Here is a 22,911-nt window from a genome sequence, read left to right on the forward strand (position 1 = left end):
CTGTCATTCAGCGGCTCACAGATGAAGCCGGGCCTCTTTAACATGCTAATAGAACGCCAGATTCAATCAGCCTTTGTATGGCAGAGAGGAGGGCAGCGCTACTCATTAAAAAATAAATCATAATAACAATGAGGCCCAGGCTGCAAAGGCAAGCAGCACCTTAGCCGTGGCGCTGAACTCTCTCTCTTCCTGCTCTGCTCTCCAGGTCCGTCCTCCCTCTCTTCTTCCAGTCCTCCCCTTTCCCTTCCATCTTTAGACAAATCAAGACGCCAAATAGCGGCGCTAGTGGTGTGGGGGATGGATGGCAGGGAGGAGAAAGAGAGCAGGCAGGGTGCATGTGGGTGCAGACTCCCTGAATCATCTGACGAATAAAAAGAGCCAAGTTATGTCAAGTCAGCACCCTGTCCTATTCGCCTTTCTCAATCTATCTTTGTCCCTCTGTTCTCACTCTCCAATAAGAGCTCTGTCCTCCAATCATCCTCCATAGAGGCACACACACGAGCATGCACGCATGCACGCACACACGCACGCACGCACGCACGCACGCACGCACGCACGCACGCACGCACGCACACACACACACACACACACACACACACACACACACACACACACACACACACACACACACCCACACACAATTTAAATAGCACATTTTTGTTCCCTAAAGCAAAAGGTTTTCTCCAAGTCAAATAAGTTAGAAAATCGTGATGCAATCCTGCATAACAATTTTAGGATTTAATAGCAAGAACTGTGTGTTTGTACACTCTAACTTAAAAACTATATTTGCCCGTAAACATTTAATTTCTCAGAACTCAGTGTTAGCCAGTTGCTCCCTCCTGAGCCACAGAAGACATTTAACAGCAGTATGTCACAGGCTGAGTAGTGCTCACTATATAGTCAACAAATTATTTTGCATAATATTTTGTGTACCTGTACTTTAACTCTCTGAAAGGCTACTTGAGGCTTGACCCTCGAGTTGTGGGCCAGTGTTACCCATTGCCAGATGTCCCTGCTTGTGGCAGGTTACGTTTAGATTTATGAACACTTTCACTTAAAGTAAGGTGTCATTAAAGTGGGAAACTTTCGACCATTAGACTGCACACTTGATTCAGCAGTGTTTTGCTTTACAGGGATGAACCTCTGATGTAATTCAACTGTCACATTTAACAAGTATATTGCACCACGTTCAACGTCTGATATTCTCATTACTCTCATTACCATGCGCCTTTGGACAGCTTTTCAAAAGCCAACGCTCCTTTCATCCATGGAACACTTAGTTTAAGATCTCTCCACGGCCGTGTGATTCAGAGTTGCTCACTTCCTCTTTATTCATCATGCATCAACACACGAGAATGCATGTTTGCGTGAGTTACTGTGTCCGGGTTTGTCCGAGTGTCTGTAGACCGCACATTTATTACAGCCAAGATCAACCAGAGCTCACTGAATAATGCATCACTTGCTATCGTGGAAAAATATGCTGAATATGCCTCAGCTGAACTTAAAGGTGTGGTAGGTGGTATGAATTCTGCTTGCTCTCAACTTCTATGTATGAGAGAAGAGAGGGAAAACATTGCTCTCTTCTTTGACAAATGAGCTCAGGTCTGGTTCAAGGAGGTTTCCCTCTTTCATGTAACAAGCTATTCCAGGGGAATCGGCATCCATTGGGGTTCTTTTTATGTGGGGTTCACTTAAAAAGTCTTCTTACAATATGTTGACACACAATTTTAGCCCAGCGTTTTCAATTTCAGATGCTGTTTCACCTTTAAAAAAATTATCAGCGGCTGCTTGCCCTGCTTGTCTAAGCATTCACACCTCAGCAGCTGCCCACACTTCTGTACAGGGGGAGGGGGGGGGGGGGGTTGATGGATGCTGATTTAAACAAAAGTGTCACTTGTGGCCATGCCAATGACAAGTGACATTACAGAAGAGACGCCCAAGCACTTAAAGAGATTGGGCCGTGTGTGGATTGCCCAGGGATGAACAGAGAGCACCGTGTTAGAGGACATGCCTGTTTGTTTAGCTACTCCATATTCATAGACAATGCACTGCAGGGCGGAAATGAAAGTAGTGGCCATCAACCACACAGAGTCCCCTTCCCCCTCTCTATTAGGCTGATAGCATATTGCCCTCTACCCTCCTTGGGGACTAGAAGTCAATGAAATGGACTGGCAAACACTGGGCAGGGTGCATTATGGTTCACATTCTTTCAAAGGGCATAAGTACTTTTTTTCGTAAAACTAATCAGGCCTTCTTTTCTCTTCCCCTAAAGCCAGGGGTCTAGTCTTATCTTATGGAGAATCTTGTGCCTTTGTTGCCGTCCTCCAAGGTGTATTTGGGTTGATCCACCTGTTTGTGGCTGAGTGATAGAATTCCATACCGGAGGGTGCAGGTTTCGGGTAGGTGCATGGGAATAAAGTTGCTGGCTTTTGTTCTACCTGGGTGTGTGACCACTGCCTTGAACAAGGGAAGAAGAAGGGGAGGGAGGGAATTTGGGTTTGGGTGGGTGCAGGGAACAAGTGGCAGCTGATTGGAACAGGCTGCGGGGAGGAAAACAACGGAGTACAGGTGGAGAGAGAGGCACAGAGGGTACATGTTCCGGTGTGCTGCCTTCTCATACTAGGAATGTCACCTTGTCCTCTTTCTTTCCCTCTCCCCCTCCTTGTTTCTGTGTCTCCCCCTCTCTCCGTCTCTTTGTGCCTATGTTCCTGTTGCAGTGCACTGATTCACAGACACCATTTTCTCCATGTTTTTTTTTTTTTTTTTTACCAGTGCCATAAGTCTTATCTCATTCCGCAGCAGTAGATCACTGTATTCCAGCAGACACAACAAAGAAACGCTCTGGTTCCTTACTCTATAGCATTCCAACAGTCCATCCATCACTGACTCAGACACTGCCTACAGCCATCTACATCAGACACACATCTCCAATGGACATCTCTGTGATCATCTTACAAACCTGACTGGCCCTCAGCCAAGGGTTCATTACAAAAAGAAAAAAAGAAAAATCATACAAAAAGATAGAAACCTGAGAAAGAAAGAGAGAGGATTTTAAAAAGAGGACAGAAGGGAGACGGAGGCGAGGAATCGGCAGTGGAGCTGTTTGTCTTTTGAAAACAACCGCTGGATAATAAAGACAGTCGGCTTATTCCCTATTCATGTGCTATCACTGGTACCAGTTGTTGGGCTTTACATAATTGAGATAGTCACGGTACACCAAAATACATTCACCAACTTAGCAAATTGCTCTACTCTACAGTCTGTTCATTTTTGTGTGTGTGTGTGTCTGTTAAATTTTTGCTGCCTCTGTGTGGTTCCTGTTTGGAAATATACAGAGACTCAATGAGTCGCTGTATATTTTGTGCATCAAATACTCCTTCGCTAAGGACGGTATATTGTCAGCCTATAGTCACAGTTATAATGTATTCCACTAGTGAGTCAAGTAGTATTACATGTCCAGAGAAACATCTTATACCTCCCAGCACTTTAGGAAAATATATTTTGCTGCCTTCTACAGCATGGCAACAGACCCTGCACTCCGAATCGCATACTCTTTCTTTTTTCTATTCTACATACTACATCTGACAATACAAATAATCTAGTTAGGATGCAGTCTGCTACAGTTGGGACATACTTTTAATTATTCATTCATTTTAACATTGCGCCTTGATCTTGCATCTTGCTTTTATATCAGTCGCATCCCCTTTTGGAGTCTCCATTGATGTGACGTAACTTCAGGTGCGCACTGGATTATGGGTCAAAATCGCCCAAATAGGGTGCTGTTTTCAACACTAAAAATCTCGGCCGGGTCTTTCTCCATCCTAAATCTGGCCACAAGAATCGGGTCATCCTAAATCTTTTTTCTACCATACTAAGTATTAGAAAGTATACGATTCGGAATGCAGGCAGGGTGAGTGTTACTTTAAGGGTCAAGATTAATATTGGAATTAAGATGACGTAAAGTGATGTCGGCAATCAAACCATGTTGAACTAAAGGTTGAAATTAAGGAATACAAGTATGCCAGTGATCTGACAAGAGCAACCGCACAGGGGCGTGTGTTTGCGCATACAGTAATTGTGTGTTTGTTTTGTGCACTCATCGTGACCCACTCTCTCTGTGTGAACACTGTAGCAGCACTGAATGCCTTGTCTCCACAGCCGTATACTGCTTTGAGCTGTGCTGCGCTGTTCTCTCTGTGTTCCCATCATCCCTGCCTGTCCCCTCCCATTAGCCCCGACAGCTATTTGTCTGTCATTACTGACCTCAAAACAGCACAAACACTTTCCTTCACAACACACACACACACACACACACACACACACACACACACACACACACACACACACACACACACACACACACACAGAGGCAGGCTGCACATGAGCTGAGCCCTGCACTGCAAAATCATTTTGTGCCTGCTCTGTAGTTTAAACTTAATTATATGGTATGCTTTCATCACGCGAGGTGCCATGGAGATAAATATCACATTGGAATGTAATGAGACGTAGGCCAATTCAGACATATTTTCATTAAGTCTATTAATCCTGTCCTGAATGGGTTTGTGCAAGTTGCAACAAGAAGCCTAACATGTGGCTACCCTCCCAAAGTAGCATCATTATCTGAGCTGTCATTGATTTAAGGTGTAACTAGAGACAAAAAGGAAATGAGTTGTGTGCGAAGGAATAGAGCTGTATCATTTTACCGGCCCACCTTAACTGCCCTTGGTTGGATGGCTAATACAGGGGCAGTGTTAGACAGGTTAAATTACTTAGTCAAAGGATTTGGCTTTGCAAAGCCAATCCCAGTGCTACGACGTATCTACACAATTGGAAAGGTTGCAGCCTACTCTAACAGAGATCAGCCTACTAGATCCGTGTGCATGTTTGTGCATGTCTGCGTTTGTGTGTGTTGTACCAGCACACCCTCACCTCACAAGGTACAAAAGCCAACAGCCTCCAAAAGTTCAGTGGCTGTCAGACGAGGAGCCAGCTGGAGAATTATCTGTAGGATTAAAGCGGCGTGCATCTGCCTCTGTGGCTCAAGCACGTGCCCCGGCCTCAGTGTGAATTCAGGACACTGAGTATTGTGGAGTTAAGGGTCGCAAGGCAAGGTAGGCAGGGGGTAGGCTACCAGAGACAGGCTGTGTCTTCTTTCAAACCCATAATTGTTTGCATCATACCTCCTCCCTTACCCTCAATCTTTCTTCCCTCAGTCTCTTTTTGGAATCCCCAGTGAGCTCCTCTGTGTCTACCAAAGAGACACACCGGCAATTAAACCCTCCCAGCCTTGATTCAGCTACTTAGGGCAGATCAAGGTAGGATCTTTTGGGGGGCTTTTCGAGGCCTGCCTCTGTCATATTATCTCACTAGCGTGTCATTACCACCCCATCCACTCTGTCATTATAGGCACAATACTCCCCTTTGGGAGAGACTGAAGGTTTACCCTGCCTTATCTGTGTGTAGTGTGTGTATTTTTATGAAGAGCAGGTGTGCGTTTGGTTTAATTTTTTAAAATGTGATAATATTTGCAGGACGAGGTGCTCTTGAAATGGACCTGTCTGGAATTAGGTACTCTGATCAGATTGCAAAGGGCAGCAGATAGAGTTCCTGCTGTGTGTGTGTGTGTGTATTTGCGTGTGTCCTTAGCTGTGTAGGGGTGTGTGTGTTGTGGAAGGATGGGAGGGAGGGGGATTATGAACTAACACTTGGTTGCCCTTCCTGTGAGCTATGCCTGTGGGACTTGAGGTTTTGGAAGCCTTGATCACTCATTGGAAGCTGTTTAACTCTGTTTGACCTTTATCAAATGTTGTTGCTGCTCAGGCATTTTCTATTTAATTCCATACCCAGAGCACAATACCACACGTGCACAGTCTGTACTTTACTTGTTCCTTACAGTACAATGAAATTAGTCAAATTGCTGTTCTCCAAATTGGTAGGTTGGGCACAATCTGAAAAACCTACAATTAGAAGGGAAATTTGACCACCCTCCTTCTGATGCAGAAAAATGTTCACAGACAGATGCAAACTTGTTGCCAGTGCAGTTAGGCAACACTGACACTAAATCCAAAAATGTAATAATCCAGAAACAAAGCCAGTATTCATTTTTAAGACATTTCTAAACCCATCATATTTCACCAGCATTGTAAAGGGTTGTTTCCAGTATTTGAGTGTGTTGTCATGGCTCTCACTGCACTGCGTATATTTGGATTAAGGAAGGAAAAATGTACTGACTAACACTTACCATTGTGCCAACGCCTTTAGCACCCAGAAGCACTGTATCATTTCCCAGTAACCAAGCTCTCAAAACCTATGTATACTATCTGACATACGCATGAGCACACATGCTGTCAGACACACACACATACCTTACATGCAGTATGGGAGCAAACAGAGGAAACAAGTCGCATTGAGGCAAAAAGACATCTTTCAGCTTTCCCTACTTACCCCAACCATAATCCTCCCATTGAAGCGTAGCATAACACCAGCAGTTCCAGGCAGCAAATCAAACAGATTTTTATCTGCATCCTCCCACCTTGTGTGCATGTATTAACTTTAACAGGAAGCTAGAAATTACCATAACCTGGTTATATATGGTGGGGAAGATTAAGTTTGATAAGGACTCATTGTTTTTATATCTTCTCATAACCTTTGCTAACCTAAGAACATGAAGTGGCTGCTTTGAAGTTTATACAGGGCCTCGACAGCTTACTTTCTTGTTGTCACTTATACCGCTCAGGTTTATTTATTTTTATTTTTTGAATGCTTGGCATCACTGTCGTAGTGGGTATGAAAATGTTGGTGGTGCCCGACAATTTTTTACAAGAAAATGTGATGATACAATCCAAAACTTTCATTATATTGAACCCCACTCTTACAACCAATAAACTGACCGCCATTCCGTGAGGGGAGACACTGACTAATGGATCGCCGTCTATTTCGCTCGTATGTCCGGAACACTGCAGGTATAGATATAGCTCTGCCACAAACTCAGGCAAGCAGCATGAGGTCAAACTTACACACCTTACAAAGTAATACTTTTCTAGAGACAAAATTGCATCGCAAAAATATGGTCTGAGATTTAATGAAATAGACAAAGGTGAGTTTGCTGTTAAACTCAACACATGATTATGTCACAGAGAGAAGCTCACAACTCCCGCACAATAGCACCTTCTAGTGGCCCTATGGTCCCCTTACACCAAAGCTTGGCATAAAGGTGGAATGCTTCACTGAGTGACTCCCAGATCTATGTGAGCCCTGATACACTTAATGCTTTCTCTGATGATGTTCATCACTACCTGTGAGTCAGAGGCTGTGAGTCCATAACTCACTCCTAGTAGAGGCAGCTATCTGGAGGCAGGCTGCTGTCTGTGAAGGGAGTGTTCAGACGGGTTAGCAGCTCAGGATACAGCTGCAAGGCAAAACGCTCTGGGCTAATGACCCGCACAGTGCTCTGTGACACAATATATAGTTGAGGCATCAGGCCGATCTTGTGTTTTTTATGAATGTGAGAGGGTGTGTTTACATTGATGTGTGAAAGCAGAGTTAAACCACAGTCAGCTACTTTATGATGGACACTGGTATAAAGGCAGAGAGACATGTGAGTCAGAGGAATGTTGCCTTTCATGGTTCTGGTTGGATAATCCTCCATATGTGTAAAAGTGGGTGCACTGGAGTGTAAATGTGTTTTAGAGGAAAGGTGAATCGATTATTTTGGAACACTGTGTATGTGTGTGTGTGTGTGTGTGTGTGTGTGTGTGTGTGTGTGTGTGTGTGTGTGTGTGTGTGTGTGCGTGCTTCCGTATGTGCGTGCGTGTTTGTGTATGTGTGCCTGCTGTGTGCGTGTGTGCGGGCACATAGTTGTGTCTTTGATGTGTGTGTTCAGGTGTCTGTCTATTCTGTGTGTAAGGTATCTGCCAACCTTCGTGTGTGAGTGCATTTTCATTGTGAATTTGAGCCGCTGTTAGCCAGTCCTGTGATCCTGTTGATTGCACTTGAGTCCAGGTGAAAGGGAGGCATGCTGTCTTGCTGGGCCCGAGACTGGAAGGCAATACTGAATGGAACAGGGCCAGATTTTCATTCGCCCTCTCCCTCTCCTCTAGCCTGTGTCTGCACTCTATCACGCTGCTTCCACTGCTGAAATGATTTGGCTATTCCTGTAGGCCTGGGCACAGCTGTGTACAGCACAGACTACACACTGAGTCCCTCATGATGGAAGAAAGGAGCGAATGAGAGTGAGATATGAAAGCGAGGGAGAGAGATGGCAAGAGAAAGGGAGACAGAGAGACAGGTGGCCAGCCATCCGTCACAAACTACAACCCATATGAAACAGTAGGCCTGCAGGGACGTCAGCTTTACACCAACAAATGTAATAATAACATGCATATTTCTTTGGTTCATGAGAATTCTCCCTCTTAGCAGTCTGGCATCCCCAGTTTGTATCTTTGCCTTGAGTCAGTCAGTGTGCAGACAGACACCATCTTCTGAACTGTCACACTCTATTGCACTGTACAAGTCTGGTGTTCTGGTGGAGTCATGTGTGCCTGAGAGAGAAAGAGAAAGAGAGAGAGAGAGAGAGAGAGAGAGAGAGAGAGAGAGAGAGAGAGAAAGAATGAAAAAAAGGGTTTGATTAAGGAGACTACTATATGTTGGGGGTTATGTTGAGAAAAGCTCCCAGTGTAGGCCCAGGTCTCTTTAAATCATCTGACTGACTCAGAGTTCTCTCAATAATGCATACATAAGCCAACGACAGGTTTTCTCAAGATTTAAAGCCGGCAGTTAGTCTGAAATCTCAATGTGCCGCACACACACTAGGTCGATAAAGTAAATTATGAATGTCACACCGATAATCGCTAAAGCTGCTGCGTGGCACAAAGCTTTGAGGTGCCAAAAAAATATTTCTCACTTGTCATTTTCATTATGTTAATCCCTAGTCGGGTCTTGTATTGTCAAATGTATTGAATCTTAGCAGGGCTTTGGTTGGTAATAATATCCAACCAGAAAACATATCAGCTGCACTGATTATAAACTAAATGTATAGTCCCAATGTCTCCCTCTCCCCTGGGCCGTGTGGTGGGGGACAGGTGCCTGCTTCATGGCCCAGCAGAAAGACAAGTTGGCAGCCTGACTGTTACCACCTCCCTCTCCCTGCTGCTACTGCCAATGAACCTGGCAACATCTGTGCCTGTCCAGCGTGCCTGGTGCCAGCTACCCTGCTCCTATTGTTCTCTCCTGAATGCACCCAATGCCCATGGGAAAGAAGGCTGAACTGTGTGGCAAAACCTACACAGCCTGTTAGATAATCTCAAGACATGAAAGCATGAAAGCAGCCTAGATTTTTTAGAAACAGCTTTTTTTGTTTTGCAGCACAGATATGAAAAAACAACACCCGATGGTGATTCTCAATAGACTGTTCCTCTATCAGCTTCAGTTTCTAGAGTTCTGAGTATGGAATAGTTTTTGTGCTTTTGTTTGTCACCATCATATTGGTACTGCATCAAATCATAATTATTGCACGAGGTTTGGAAACCCAAAACTAAGGCAGTATAGATATAAAAAATATATATATATTAAATAATTAGGGCTGTCAAGCGATTAAAAAAAATAATCTAATTAATTACAGGCTCTGTGATTAATTAATCTAAATTAATTGCATACTTTTATGATACTTTTATACCTGTTTATAAACGGCTGTATAGCCTGCTAGTCTCTCTCTCTATCTCTCTCGCTCTCCGTCTCTCGTAACTTCTGTCTCCACAACAGACAGCGCTGCACTGCCACAGATGCCTATGTCGATTCATTCACCATCGTCGTACTCATAGGCAAAACTATTGACACACACACACACACACACACACACACACACACACACACACGGGGCGGGTGTCCGTTTACGCGGGAGACGAGACAGCTAGCAAACAAAACTGAGACACACGGAGGAAGATTGAGAGATACTGTTTTGAACCTATACATTGTTGGACCCACTAAATCACAGACACTGCGGAGAATAAAGTAAGATGTCTTCCTACCTTCATGCTTATTTGCCCGAAGCATCCCATAAACCGTCCATAGAGCCCTCGGCCCCGCCCTTTCCTCTGCTTCTCTCTTTACTTTTCTCCCTTTCACCCGTGCGGGCTGTGTATGCAAGCTTCAGGTGCCGCTGTGCACCACTTTTGCATCGGGTCAAAGGGCATTATAGAAGTGCGATTAATCTGCGTTCATTTTTTTAATCGCGTTAATTTTTCTGTGATTAATTAATCGAATTTAACGCGTTAATTTGACTGCCCTAAAAATAATATGATCCTCTATCTAGTATTTTTTCTCCACGCACACAAGCGACCACACACACACACACACGCACGCACGCACACGCGCGCGCACACACACACACACACACACACACACACACACACACACACACACACACACACACACACACGTAAAGTTAGGAATTAAGATGAGTCAGATGGACAAATAGGATTGGGATTTGGAGGCATTGATTTGTGTGTTTTTTGTGTATAATGAATGTGTCCTTTCGAAGTGGAGGCGGTGATGTGGCCAGTAGCAGGAGAATCAGTGGTGCTCGCCTTTGATCTCTTTTCTGCCCACTACCTCATTTTAAGCCTCCTTCTGTCCCCCCTACACTCATCAACACTTATCGGCCTTGATCCCAACTACATGCCTAACCCAAACCCAAAATAAACCTTAATCGAAATTATAAACAAAAATGCCTCGGCTCTCATGTTCCACAAATCAAAATGGTCCCCACAAACATTAAGCTATAAAAGGTGCAGAAAGACACACTTCAATCAAGCCACTGGTATAAACACCAAGCCCACTGGTGCTGTCCAGAAGGCTGTGTTACTGTAAAGAGCCCCTGCCAGCATAGGATTCCTGACATGTCAGAGGGTTTAACAACATCCAAATCACTGTCTGGGTCCTCTCAGCTTTACCAGACTGGCCTGTCACTCACTCCATTTCAGGCACCTAAAGCCAGTAGGGAGAAGTAAAAAAATCAATTGAGTCCTTGATATTTGTATGTGCTATTGAGCTTGTGGTTTTACTGAGGACAGCAAGTTATTTACAAGGTTTGTCTCCTAATGGCTCGTTCGCTAACAGTCCTCAAAATGTGCCATGACCTTCAGGAGACAAAAACAGCCCATCCTCACATTTGAGAAGTGAATGTTTGGCATTTTGCTTTTTAAATATCAAAATTGTTGTTAATTAATACAATTTCGATTGTTCTATGCATCTATTCTATTACCAGTGTTACAGCTGTGCATGAATGATCTGCCACGATTCAGTGTGAACATTGGCTGTTCTAGTTCTGTTGTTGCAACATTTACAACTTATTATTGAATTAGCTGCAACTGTAATGCAAGATTTGTGTAATGTGCAAAGTGGAGCCTCTTGGGACCACATTTAAAAATTCACTTTTTGTCACACACCGCAAAGACACATTTATGCTCAAAACCTTGTGTAGGTCACACACGCACACCCCTGTGTCATACAGTGATTTGTTTGATTTACTCTGCGAGAAGGTCTCCACAGAGAGGTTTAAATTAATGGGGTAATTATACAGTGGGAGAAGAAAGCAGCCACACTCTGATTTATGCACACACACACACACACACACACACACACACACACACACACACACACACACACACACACACACACACACACACACACACACACACACACACACACACACACACACACACACACACACACACACACACACAACACACAAACACACATTCACATGCACATGCACAGTGTCCCTGCTGGAACAAGCCCTGCCTTTGCTCCAAGGACAACTGCTCCTCTCTTTCTCTTTCTGGTTCTAAGCCCCATTCACTTCTTCAGGGTTTCAGCTCCTCCTGTTCTGTTTCCAGGTCAGCCAATCTCTCTCTCTGTCTGTCTGTCTGCCAGAGGCTGGCTGACCCACTAGCAGTAACCGACTTTATGTTCAAGAGCAGACTCACTGGGGAGCTTTAAACATTACGACTTTAGCGAACAGAGTGTCGCTCCTTCCAAGCAAAACACACTCACACAGATGCCTGCACGAGGAGGGACAGACACAAATGCGGGCCATGCATCAACACACGGTGTGTTGATAAATGCATCCAGAGGCGTTGTATTAGTCATGTTGTCATGGTGCAGCCCCAGAGGAGGAGCTGCCTGCATCAGTCATCCAGGTATAGGTGGAAGAGAGTGCAGCAACAGGATCTCCCATCCTCTCTCATCACAAGCAAAAGCATCTAGGAGGAGCTCAGACAGGAGTTAAACAGACTGAGGAAAGGGAATGTTTGTTTGCTCATCTGAGAAATGCGGGACTGTGCATCCGTTTAGAGAGTGCTGAGTCAGCCTGATGAGTACAATCCACCACCAGCTATAACCAACAAGCAAGAGGCCACAAACTTGTTCCCCAGAGTGCAAGAATAGCTCTGTGTGTGTGTGTGTGTGTGTGTGTGTGTGTGTGTGTGTGTGTGTGTGTGTGTGTGTGTATTGTTTGTGGTTTGCTCGGCAGAAGAAACGTACATGACCGACTTGACGTAATGATGCAGTCCTCCGGGCCCCACAGATGCGCAGCAGAAGGCAGCTGGGCTTGAGCTGAGACAGCACTTTCCCTCAGTCTGACAAAGTCAATCTCTTTCTCTCTGTCTCTTGCCCTCCCCTCTCTCTCTAATACAAACTTGTGGAGACTGCGTCATCATCTATCGCCACATTCACCATGCGGCACGCAGCAGCCACATTATTTTTTCTGATCACACTCGTCGACATAAAGCTTGATGAAAATGCAGAGGTGTCAAATAATGCCCCAATTACCATGTGAACGTGTAGGCAGGTATATAAACATATTGCAGTGGGAAGCAGAGCGAGGCACAGCAAGTAATGGAGCGAGAGAGTAGCTTAGAGCAAGCTCAAGCAAAAGGAGAGCAGCAGAGCTTTAAGTCCCTGAGGGAATTTGAAAGCCACAGAAATCCAGTTGCAGATATTAAGAAGCTTAATCTAAGAGCTTGCAGAGGCTGAGGAGTTTTGCTGTGTGGGCCCCATCACTATCATCCCTGACAGAGGTTAAAGAGGAGACGAGGGCCGGGGATAAGGAGCATAGGAAGAGAAGGCAGATGGGAGCAGTGACTAGAATAGGGAGCCGTGTATCATAATGACAGCCGTGCGTGCTTTTATAGGAGAATTAAACCTTGACATAGTGCACTGGCTTGTGTGTATGTGTGTATTTTTCTCTCTGTGTGTGAATGTGGGGCGTGCATACAGCGGCTTTCATAAGTGACTGTGCTTGTGTAGCCCCCTGTGGAAATCTACCCTTAACACATGTTGGTAACATTCAAAGCAAAGGAGCATGTGTCAGACGCGAGTAGAGAAATCCGAGTTTGTGATTCATTTACTCCATAATTAGACACATTCAAGTGATCCCACACTAGTGAACAAGTCCGGATAACAAGAAGCAGCACACGCTGAATGAAAGAGATGAAAGTCATTATCATCAAGCTGCAGATATCTCCCAGGAGAGGAGAAGAGAGGAGGAGAGGAGAATAGAGGGGAAGAGAGGGGAAGAGAGAAGGCAGAGGAATCCCTACCACCTGCTCTGTGGCATTCCTTTCTTCTCCCTGGCATTCCTGCTTCATTTGATGTGAACGTTTTAGTGAATTGAAACGCTTCGCTGATGTGAATTCTGCAAAGCCGCAGCACTCTGTCGCGTCAGCTCTGTCAACTTGTCGAGAAAACCAGAATGTCTGTCCAGACTCCACAGCAATAATTTCAGGCATCCTTAAATGGTCAAATGCTGCGTTTTCTGACAGTTTAGAGATAGGGAGTCCAACGGGGTGCCTCATAGCTGTGCTTTGTCTGCAGAGAAATAATTGCCTTGCAATGCAATTACTGCTCATTGTGATTTTTGCAAATCACATTTCCGGTGTCCTTGAGTGCCGAGAAAGGCGCCTTTAAATAAAATGTATTATTATTTAAGGAAAAGAATAGCATGTCATTTTGAAAAAGCAACCCAATTATTATTTTTCTCTTCATCTCTCTATTTGTATTCTATATTCAATTTTACCAAAGACATTTACTGTCAATCGAACATGGGTTAAATTACAAGATTAGGACATGTATGTTTATCTTTCTCTGTCTGTTCTGTGTGCAGGAGGCATAAACCGGGCCGGGGCGGCAGTGCCCACGTTCTTGCGGACACCGACGATGCTCCAGCCCCACCTGGACATGAAGCAATTCCTGCAGTTCCCCATGGATACCACCCCTCCCCCGCACAGCATGAGCCTCTTCCACAACTTCAACACGGTGAGGGTTGATGCAGTCAACACACTGAAACAAAGAAACAAACCAACAAACATTCCTCTAGCTCACCCAATGCAAGAACAAAATCACACAAGATCCCCATAACATTATGCAAGACATAGTGATGTTGTGTTTTTTTTCTGCTTTTACTTACAGTGTTAATTTCGTTACTGTAATGGAGTATACATGTTTTTTACATATACTTAATTACAGTGGCTTTGAAGGTAAAATGTGTTATATAGGTGTATTTTGGCAGCACCTAGTGGTGCAAAATATAGTTAGCAACGGGCTGTTGCTACCCCTCCCGTTTGTAGAATTTACAGAAGCTACGGTGGCCTTCAATGCATTACGCTAGTTACGAAAGATGGCATCATCCACCACTGCCTCAAGTCTTTCAACAATATCAAGTGATGAGGTGAAGATGTATTAAGTTATTTATTATATAGTACTTTTTCTTCGTCCTCCAACAGCTGCATTTCGAGCTGAAACCCAGTATAAAAATGTATGAGGCTGAGAGCTTATAAAAAGTTTGTCCTATGCTACTGTAGAACCTTGCTGTGCAACATGGCATCCTCTGTGGAGGGTGCTCCGCTAATGTATATATAAAATGCTCATTGTAAGGTAATACAAAATCAAACACTTACCCTAGGCATACTTTTAATTTACTTTTTTTCAAGTCTGTTCTGAAAAATTACAATTCCTTTTACACACTGCACCTTTAAAGTGTGTGGTCAAATTGTTGAGGTGCTGTACTCATATCAAGAATGTATGTTGTTGTGTTGGACAGGCCTGACTATGAGGGAAGCAGGGTATTCCCCACACTGAATTATTTTGCGTCAGCACATTCTGTCCCATTCCTTGACTCAAAGTACAGAACTAAAGAGCAGCTCTAAGGCCATCTTTATCGCTGTGCACTTCAAACACCATAGTTTGTTTGATGTGGTATTTATTTTAACCGAGAGGGATCTTCCTGCTTCCCCAGGCCCTGACTAACATCTTATCATTTAGATTGGACCGTAGAGACATTTAGCATTTCACAGACTCAGCATAATCGGCCGCCTGCTCCTCCAGACTCCATTAGGGAATGTCAACACATTTCTCGTCAGCATTATGTAAAATCAGTGAACTTTGTATGTAGGCTACTCGGTGTGTGTGTGTGTGGGGGGGGGGGGGGGGCATGCTATTCCTGGACCACGTCTGCAACAGAGAGTTATCCTCTGCATGTGTCAGCCTGGTATCTTTGGCTTCAATCTGCTAAAAGCGGCCACGGAGCAAACACCTGTCACTAATTGGAAAAATCTGGCACGTGCTGTGACCACATATATATGTCACCTCGGGGATGGTAACACGAGTGCAGACACTGTTAAACACATTCAAACGATACAGTCATTTTAATAGCCCTCCATGGGCCATGAAATAAGTGGAAGCATTCTCACTGATGGTAAAACTGCAGTGCACCCAGCAGACAGGGATTAATAGAGATACTGGAATGATGCAGGCACTCAGTTTCCACTCTTGCGTCTGTTAGCACAGCTCTGAAATCAGTCTTGCTCGCTGTTTTTTTCCCACTTCTGTCTCGCTGCCTCTGAAACACTCCCTCCCTCAATCTGTAACATCCCTCTGCTCCCCATCCTCCTCTTCGGAAACATTAACTTACGATGGAAGGTCCATAGGGATGCTGTGAATGTTAATAGCTGTTGCTGCAAGCCAGTCCTGAGTGGTGTTTTACAGCCCGCTGGCCAGGAGATGGGGCCATAGGAGAGGCTTGGAGGACATATCTGTTTTTATAGTGGCCACTGCATACTGACACATATACATGGACAGTGCTTAAATGCTTTTACTTGCATAGAAAGAGAAAGAGAAACGTGTAATGGACACGCTCACCCTGATAGTGCAGTTGGTATTTGACTGAGAGGTCTAAGGGAAGGGCATGTGTATACATTTTCAAGCCGTAAAAATGCTAAAATGAAACATTCAATTTTGATTGCTGCTAATGAAAGCTCTGTCATAATGTTTTTCTAAGGAGGAAGTCATTGCCCTTTTGTTTTCTTGGACATGTTTTTATGTTTATTTCAGGGTTGTTCAGTGGAATACATTTATACAGGAAGACCTGGAGTAATGGACTAAGTGTGTGCAGCTCTGTTTACATCAATGACTCTAATTTATGGCTTGTTGACCTTTTTACGCAGTACACTGTAAACTATCAGAGAATGACTCCGACTCGGTCTCATCTCTTTCATATTACTGTGTGAATGGATGGTAAACTGTTGTTGTTGTTTCACATTAAAGGCACATTTCTCAGATGTTTGTACACCTTCAACAGCTGCATTTCCAGCTGAAAGCCAGTATTAAAATGTGTAAGGCCGAGAGCTTATCAAAAGTTTGTCCGTTCTGTGCTGCTGTAGAACCTGGCTGTGCAACATGGCATCCTCTGTGGAGGGTGCTCCGCTCATATGCATATTTAAAATGCTCATTGTAAGGGGATAACAAAGACACTAACTAAGCATACTTTTGTTAAATTACATTTCTATCAAGTCTGTTCTGAAAAATGCCAATTCCCTTTACACACTGCACCTTTAAAGTGTGTCTTTAAATTGTTAAATTGCACCTTTCCCAGTGTCTCAGATGCCCCTTGATGTCCGTACGCATCAACACAGTGTTATAGTATATGCAATAACACTGAGAACTGTAATCTGCCAGATAGTTATTCTAACGCTTAATAAGTCATCTGTGCTGAGTTTGTAGATCCTTAATGATACTCACATTGAGGGTTATTAGAACCATAGTAGAGGAATGGCCTCTCCTAAAGCCATATACAGCTTTTAATGGTGCTTTAATGAGATGTGTCCTTTACTCGCCTGTCTTGCCCAATGTGCCTCTAGACAGTGACGAGGCTGAATTATTTATTTGCAGCAGCTGGCCCCTGATATAGACGCACTCTCACACACTTTGGAGCAGAGCCGTCCGCCCCGGTGTGGACTTGCTCAGACTGCACAGTCAGGAATTTTCAATGAAGATGTCGAATCATGCAAAGCTGTGTGCAGACTTGTTGAATCTCATCTGCTGTCAGTCCCCACTTTCATCTCTTGTTTTCCCCCTTTCTCTTCTTTAAATATTCACTTTCTAACATTATGGGTGAGTGAGAGTTGGAACCAAAAGGGAAGTTTAGTGAAGCAGGATGGTGTTTGGCAGAGCTGAGCACAGCGGGGCGTTAACAGATCTTATGCCTACTGATGTCGAACTATACTGTAGCAAGAAAACCAGAGAGGAAGAGTATTGTGTGTGTATTGGGTGTGTTTCTGTGTGGTTTGGTTGGGTTGTGTGTGGGATGGATGGATGGATGGATGGGTGGGTCAGGCGAAAGCTCCAGTGGCAGATGATGACATATTCGATATATGGTGTAAACTTGGGGAAGAGGGGAGAGAAGAGCAGGAGGAGTGTGGGTCATACAATCTTGGCTGCATCTGGACGGATTGAGTATGCATGGAGAAGGGGAACACCGAGAGAGAGAGAGAGAGAGAGAGAGAGAGAGAGAGAGAGAGAGAGAGAGAGAGAGAGAAGGGGTGGAGAAAAACTGGAAAGCAGAGTGACGGAAGCGTACAGGGGAAGTGTGGGGCAGAGAGAGAGAAAGTTGCTGAGAGGAGAGCAGAGGAGAAGTGAGGGAGGGAGGCTAAACAGAAAGGGACAGGCACTTGCCAGGTGATGTGTCAGTGAAAATAAGAGACAGAAAATTCCTTCCAGCATTTAAAAGAGAGGCAGGCAGTGTGCCAAGATAGGAAAAACAAAGAATTCTCAGCTGGCAATGCATCACTAGGCACAATACCTATTTTATTTTATTTTTAAGTGAGTTTGCATCCAGCATTGACAACCAACTATAGGAGGCTGAATGAGTGAGGAAGGTGCACCACACTCTCTCAGTCTCGCACATGCCGAGAACCAAACACACAGCTCGGCCAGCAGCACACACACAGGAGGACCAATGCAGCTCCAAACTTCTACAGACACAGAGGAGAAGCAGCAGGTGAGTACCTATGGGGCTCTTTAGCTGTTTCAGTTTTGTTTTTTACCCAACTGTGTCACAAGTTAAACTGTGCACAAGGCAAAAAATTACTGTGGAACTTTAAGCTTCAAAGGCTGCTTTCATCTGGCACTGTTGCAGACTTCACAGTGACTGCCGGAGTGGCCCCACTGAGAGTCAGAGAGCAATGCATTTATCATTCCCATTGGAATTCCAACATTCCAAACAATTTGTTGCAGGGAGTTGATCAAACAACCTAGAAAAATGAGAATAAAAAACAAAGAAAATAAGGGAAAGACTGGAAATGATAAAGAAGGGAGAAACAAGAGTGGAAGAAAGAGAAAGTAAAATAAAGATGTTGGTGGGTTTGGGTGCGTATCCTTCTGTTGTATCGGGAGATGCTTGCTTGCTCTTTTGGTTATTTCTCCACAGAGACGTCCCTGTGTTAAAGAACATGGCATTGAGGGGTTTTTCTTGGGTCTTTAGGACCTGTGGATCTACTGACATGATCGCTGAGTGATGCTAAAATCAGTGGTCTGTGTGGTTTACTTACATCTGCCAAAGCTCACACCACATTCAACGGCATCATACTTCCACATGAACGTTTCCAAAACTCACTCAGTTCACCTTTAACAATCAAGACAACAATGATATATATAATTTACCCGTTTGATTTAAGGAGATTCAAGGGATTTAATCATAAACTTTTAATATAAGAAAAGTCGCCAGTTTGAAAATACAATCCCTGATTTTTGGTCAAAGCGATTTGAGTGGGTTTTGGAAAAAAATCTTTCTTCAGTTACATCATGATTGCTCTGCTCCTATTTAGTGTGGACATGTTTTGGAGAGCGTTTTGGGTTAGAGGCCCGTGTGAGCTGCTGTCCAAAAAGGCTTGTTGGCAGCTGGACAGTGTTTTTAACAGCTGGATAGACTGGATGGATCAGAGCTGACCCACACCCAGAGCACTTCACTGACTGGCCGGGCGGGGAGAAACCCATGATTCATGTGTACAGATACTCCAAGCACCGACCATGTTCAGCTCTTGTTAAACTTTCCTCAAATGGGAGGGGGATAGTGGGTCACAGCATGGACACCCACATACAGTGTAGTAACACAGAACTCTTTGAGTTTGATTGGAATGTGGGAGTTGGGGTAACATTGGGTAAGATTTTGAAAGTGGAGAGTTGACTGCTTTGTTGTCCGGGACTAATGCTAAGTTATCGTCCACCAACACCATTGCTTAATACACCCCCCAGGCCCCCCCCCCCTTCTACTATCTGAATTTACAACAACTGCAGCAGGGGGGGGGGGGGTACATTAGGCTGTTACTTGGGAGAGAAGTAGAGGGAGTAATGGAACGTGGAGCATGGGAGAGAGAGCCAAATGAGATAAGAATGTGCGATGAGAGGATGTCCGGCCTGGGCCTCTTTCGCTCTCTCTCTCTCTCTTTCTGGCCCCTTTTCCAATCCCCCCCACCTTTGTCTTTCTATCCATCCCAATTCATCTTCCTCTCCCACAGTCTCTCTCTCTCTCACTCATTCGCTCCTCCAGATGTTGTGTTTCTGTACTGTGCTGTCACCCAGCTAAATGTTTTAGGCCTCCTACCCATTTCTCTGTTTACCTTGTTTCCTAGGAGTTGCCAAGTAACAAGTACCGTGCAGAAATTCTAATTGTCTGCTCAGAGTTACAAGAATATCCATGTACGTTCTAGCTGCTCTGATTCTCTCCATCATTCCTCGGGCCAGAGTCTTGAGCCATTTGTGTGATGTGACTATATGGTTCTGGGGTGCAAGATAGCTGAGAAAATAAAGCTAAGTGATTGGTCAAATTAAAAGTAGTGATGAGCCACATTGAGTAATTTAGTGCCTGCCGTGCTCTCCCGCAGGCTTTCATCAGACTTGGAGGGAGGACTCTCTCTCTGGAACCTTCCCTACACTGCCTTACAAATTCAAATCACACGGCATAATTTCCAGTTTGTTCTTAGGACCAGGACATTTGTTTCCCTTGATTTCTTTGGATACAGTACAAAGCCCCCGTCATCGTATACATTTTGACTGCTTTAGCTGCAGACGTGTTGCCTGACAATTGCCCTGTGGTTGAAATCCACACCAGCCGTTGACTCCAGACTAATGCTAGAGGTCAATTAACAATGATCGCTAGATAAATTCAGGTTCAAACACAGATGAATAATTGGAATGGTGCCCTTTTGAGATCAGGGCAAGCTGGGCCTTTTGTGTCTGGGACAGAGTTTAAGTGGGCGGCTTAGCCATCAAAACCATGGAGAGCTGCTGAAGCGAATCAGTTTAATTTATACGGGGGGCTTAACACCACGCGGATGATGGACGTCCCAGCTGAAGCAATTAACACAGGGGACAGTATGAAGCTATATCAGGGTCAGACATCTGAGCTTGGGGTCGGATGCAAAGGGTGTCTGAGTTGCAGCAGCGCTTTCGACCACTGTTTGCTGAGCATAAACAGACATAAACATAAACACTGGATAGAAGCTGTAAAGCCTCTTATTCTTAGTAGTACTTTATCCACCCTATGCACGTGGTCATTTAGACTTTAAGGTTTAGTTACTTATGGGCGGACAATCTTGGCCTCTTCCATCTGATGTAGATTCATCCCTAGGGTTGCAAAATTCCGGGAATTTTCAAAGTTGGAAACTTTTCATGGGAATTAACGGGAATTTATGGGAATTAACGGGAATTTTGGGAATTAACGGGAATAAACGGGAATTTACTAAATTTAAAGCAACCCAAATGCACTAAATTCTCCTAATTATGTTATTTCAGTCCAGGCAAACGTTCTAGACTGTAAAAAGCTGTTTTTCCAACTAAGTTTTAATATATTTATGAACATTTAATTTCAAATCAGATTTTTTCTGAAGTTTATTGAGATACCCAACTTGATATCATATATTGATTTTTACTAGACCAGGTTTACAGAGGCTTCAACTGGGATTTTAAATATAGTTGGGGACAATATATTTTAGCATAATCTTGACTAAAACAACCAGATTTTATGCAAGTACACTTGGCAAATTGCACATAGCACACATCCTACTGCAGGAGTACTGAGGCCACGCCCCCTACGCTCTGTGCATTCCTCCATCACATGGGGGGCCTACCTACTTCCACTCAATTTTCATTTCACTTCAGTAGTCAGTCTAGGGGTGGTGTGTGTTCATGGAATCTGCGCGGCCAAATTTTTGGTTATCCAATCAGCGAACAGAGCGAGTGGCTGAGAACGATGACGTCGAAGTCGCGCTCCAGTTTCAGTTGAATGCTGCGTTCGTTTATACTCGGAACTCCAAATTTCCCACTTGGTAGTTCCGAGTTCCGACCTGTCTGTGTTCCAGTACATCTGCTCGGGAAAGTATGGACGCCTACAACCTTTCTCATCCAAATAACTTAACGTTAGGCTCTAGCAAGTTACTGTTGCCAGGTACCGGTAGATCCATAGACTACAATATGTAGTGAAGTCGGAAATTTCCGAGCTCCCTGTACAACTGAAACGCACCGTCAGAAGGCGGCTCATGACATACGTCTGACCAAACGTGATGCGATTGGTTGGCTAATCCAGAGTGGCACTAGGCAGATCCGATAGTTTTAAACTTCAACAGACACCCGCCCCCAAGTGAGTGAACGTTTGCCAATTACAGCACTTCCAGACCTTCTGTACAAATGAAATTAAGTACGATGGTCTGGTTGGACCAGGCTAAGGCATTTGACTTTATTTATTGAATGGGTGGGGTGAGACTGATGAGTAATATTTTACTCGACATTCATCTTTTTGTTGTTCAGTGAAATTATTGATTGTTCATAAAATAATCAAAACTTGATAAAGTTCTTCTTACAAATAAATCTGTTCAAATGTAATGTGTTTTGATTGTATTATTTTGCATGGATGTCTGCCTATGACAAAATGTAGTGTTTATATGTTTAGATTTATGTTTGGTTATAAAACACTTCATTTAAATTACCGCCATTTAGTTAATTCCTATAATTTCCAATTTTGAATATTCCCAAAATTCCCGAGCGAAAGTTCCCGTGGAAAGTTTCCGGAAACTTTCCGGTAATTTACCGGAAACTTTCCACCCGTTTGCAACCCTATTCATCCCTAATATCATGATGGACTGTCCTGTCAACTTGTAGTACCGGGACATCTGGAGCACAGTGCTGTAGTATATGACTAATAACTATAAATCATAGCTCACAGATTTATATTGTCCGCTCTCTCTCTCTCTCTCTCTCTCTCTCTCCTCCTGTCACTTTCTCCTTCAGATGGACCCGGTGCAGAAGGCTGTGATCAACCACACCTTTGGAGTTCCTCTGATCAAAACCAAGCGGCCAGTCATCTCTTGTAACGTCTGCCAGATCCGCTTCAACTCAGAGGTATAGAGGAAACTTCAAAAAAGAAAGAAATGTACAAAGTATTGCTTCTCACTCCATCTCTTCTGATGTCTCCATTTCCCACGTGACATTAAATATGCCGTATCCTGTTGGAATACCTTTATTTACTTTTTCTTAAGGAATCTGTTGGAGGATTTTCTATCCTGTTTGCTCTCCCGAGAGCGGGTA

At 44.1% G+C, this 22,911-nt stretch overlaps 1 protein-coding gene across 3 annotated transcripts in view; it reads left to right on the forward strand.

Annotated features, from left to right (window-relative positions):
• znf385a (zinc finger protein 385A) overlaps positions 1–22,911 on the forward strand; it is a 55,464-nt gene that overhangs the window by 14,140 nt on the left and 18,413 nt on the right. The window contains exons 1-3 of one of the 3 annotated variants that reach the window (XM_080030978.1): positions 4,993–5,111; positions 14,162–14,313; positions 22,615–22,725. In XM_080030978.1, coding sequence (XP_079887104.1) covers positions 14,215–14,313; positions 22,615–22,725 — 210 coding nt within the window. In that variant the 5' untranslated portion in view covers positions 4,993–5,111; positions 14,162–14,214. Of the gene's footprint in view, positions 1–4,992; positions 5,112–14,161; positions 14,314–17,992; positions 18,332–22,614; positions 22,726–22,911 lie in introns of those variants that run through there. The other 2 variants (XM_080030976.1, XM_080030977.1) reach the window with 2 other exon arrangements.

The sequence above is a fragment of the Ammodytes marinus genome, assembly GCF_949987685.1.
Source record: "Ammodytes marinus genome assembly, chromosome: 7".
NCBI classification, from domain to species: domain Eukaryota; kingdom Metazoa; phylum Chordata; class Actinopteri; order Uranoscopiformes; family Ammodytidae; genus Ammodytes; species Ammodytes marinus.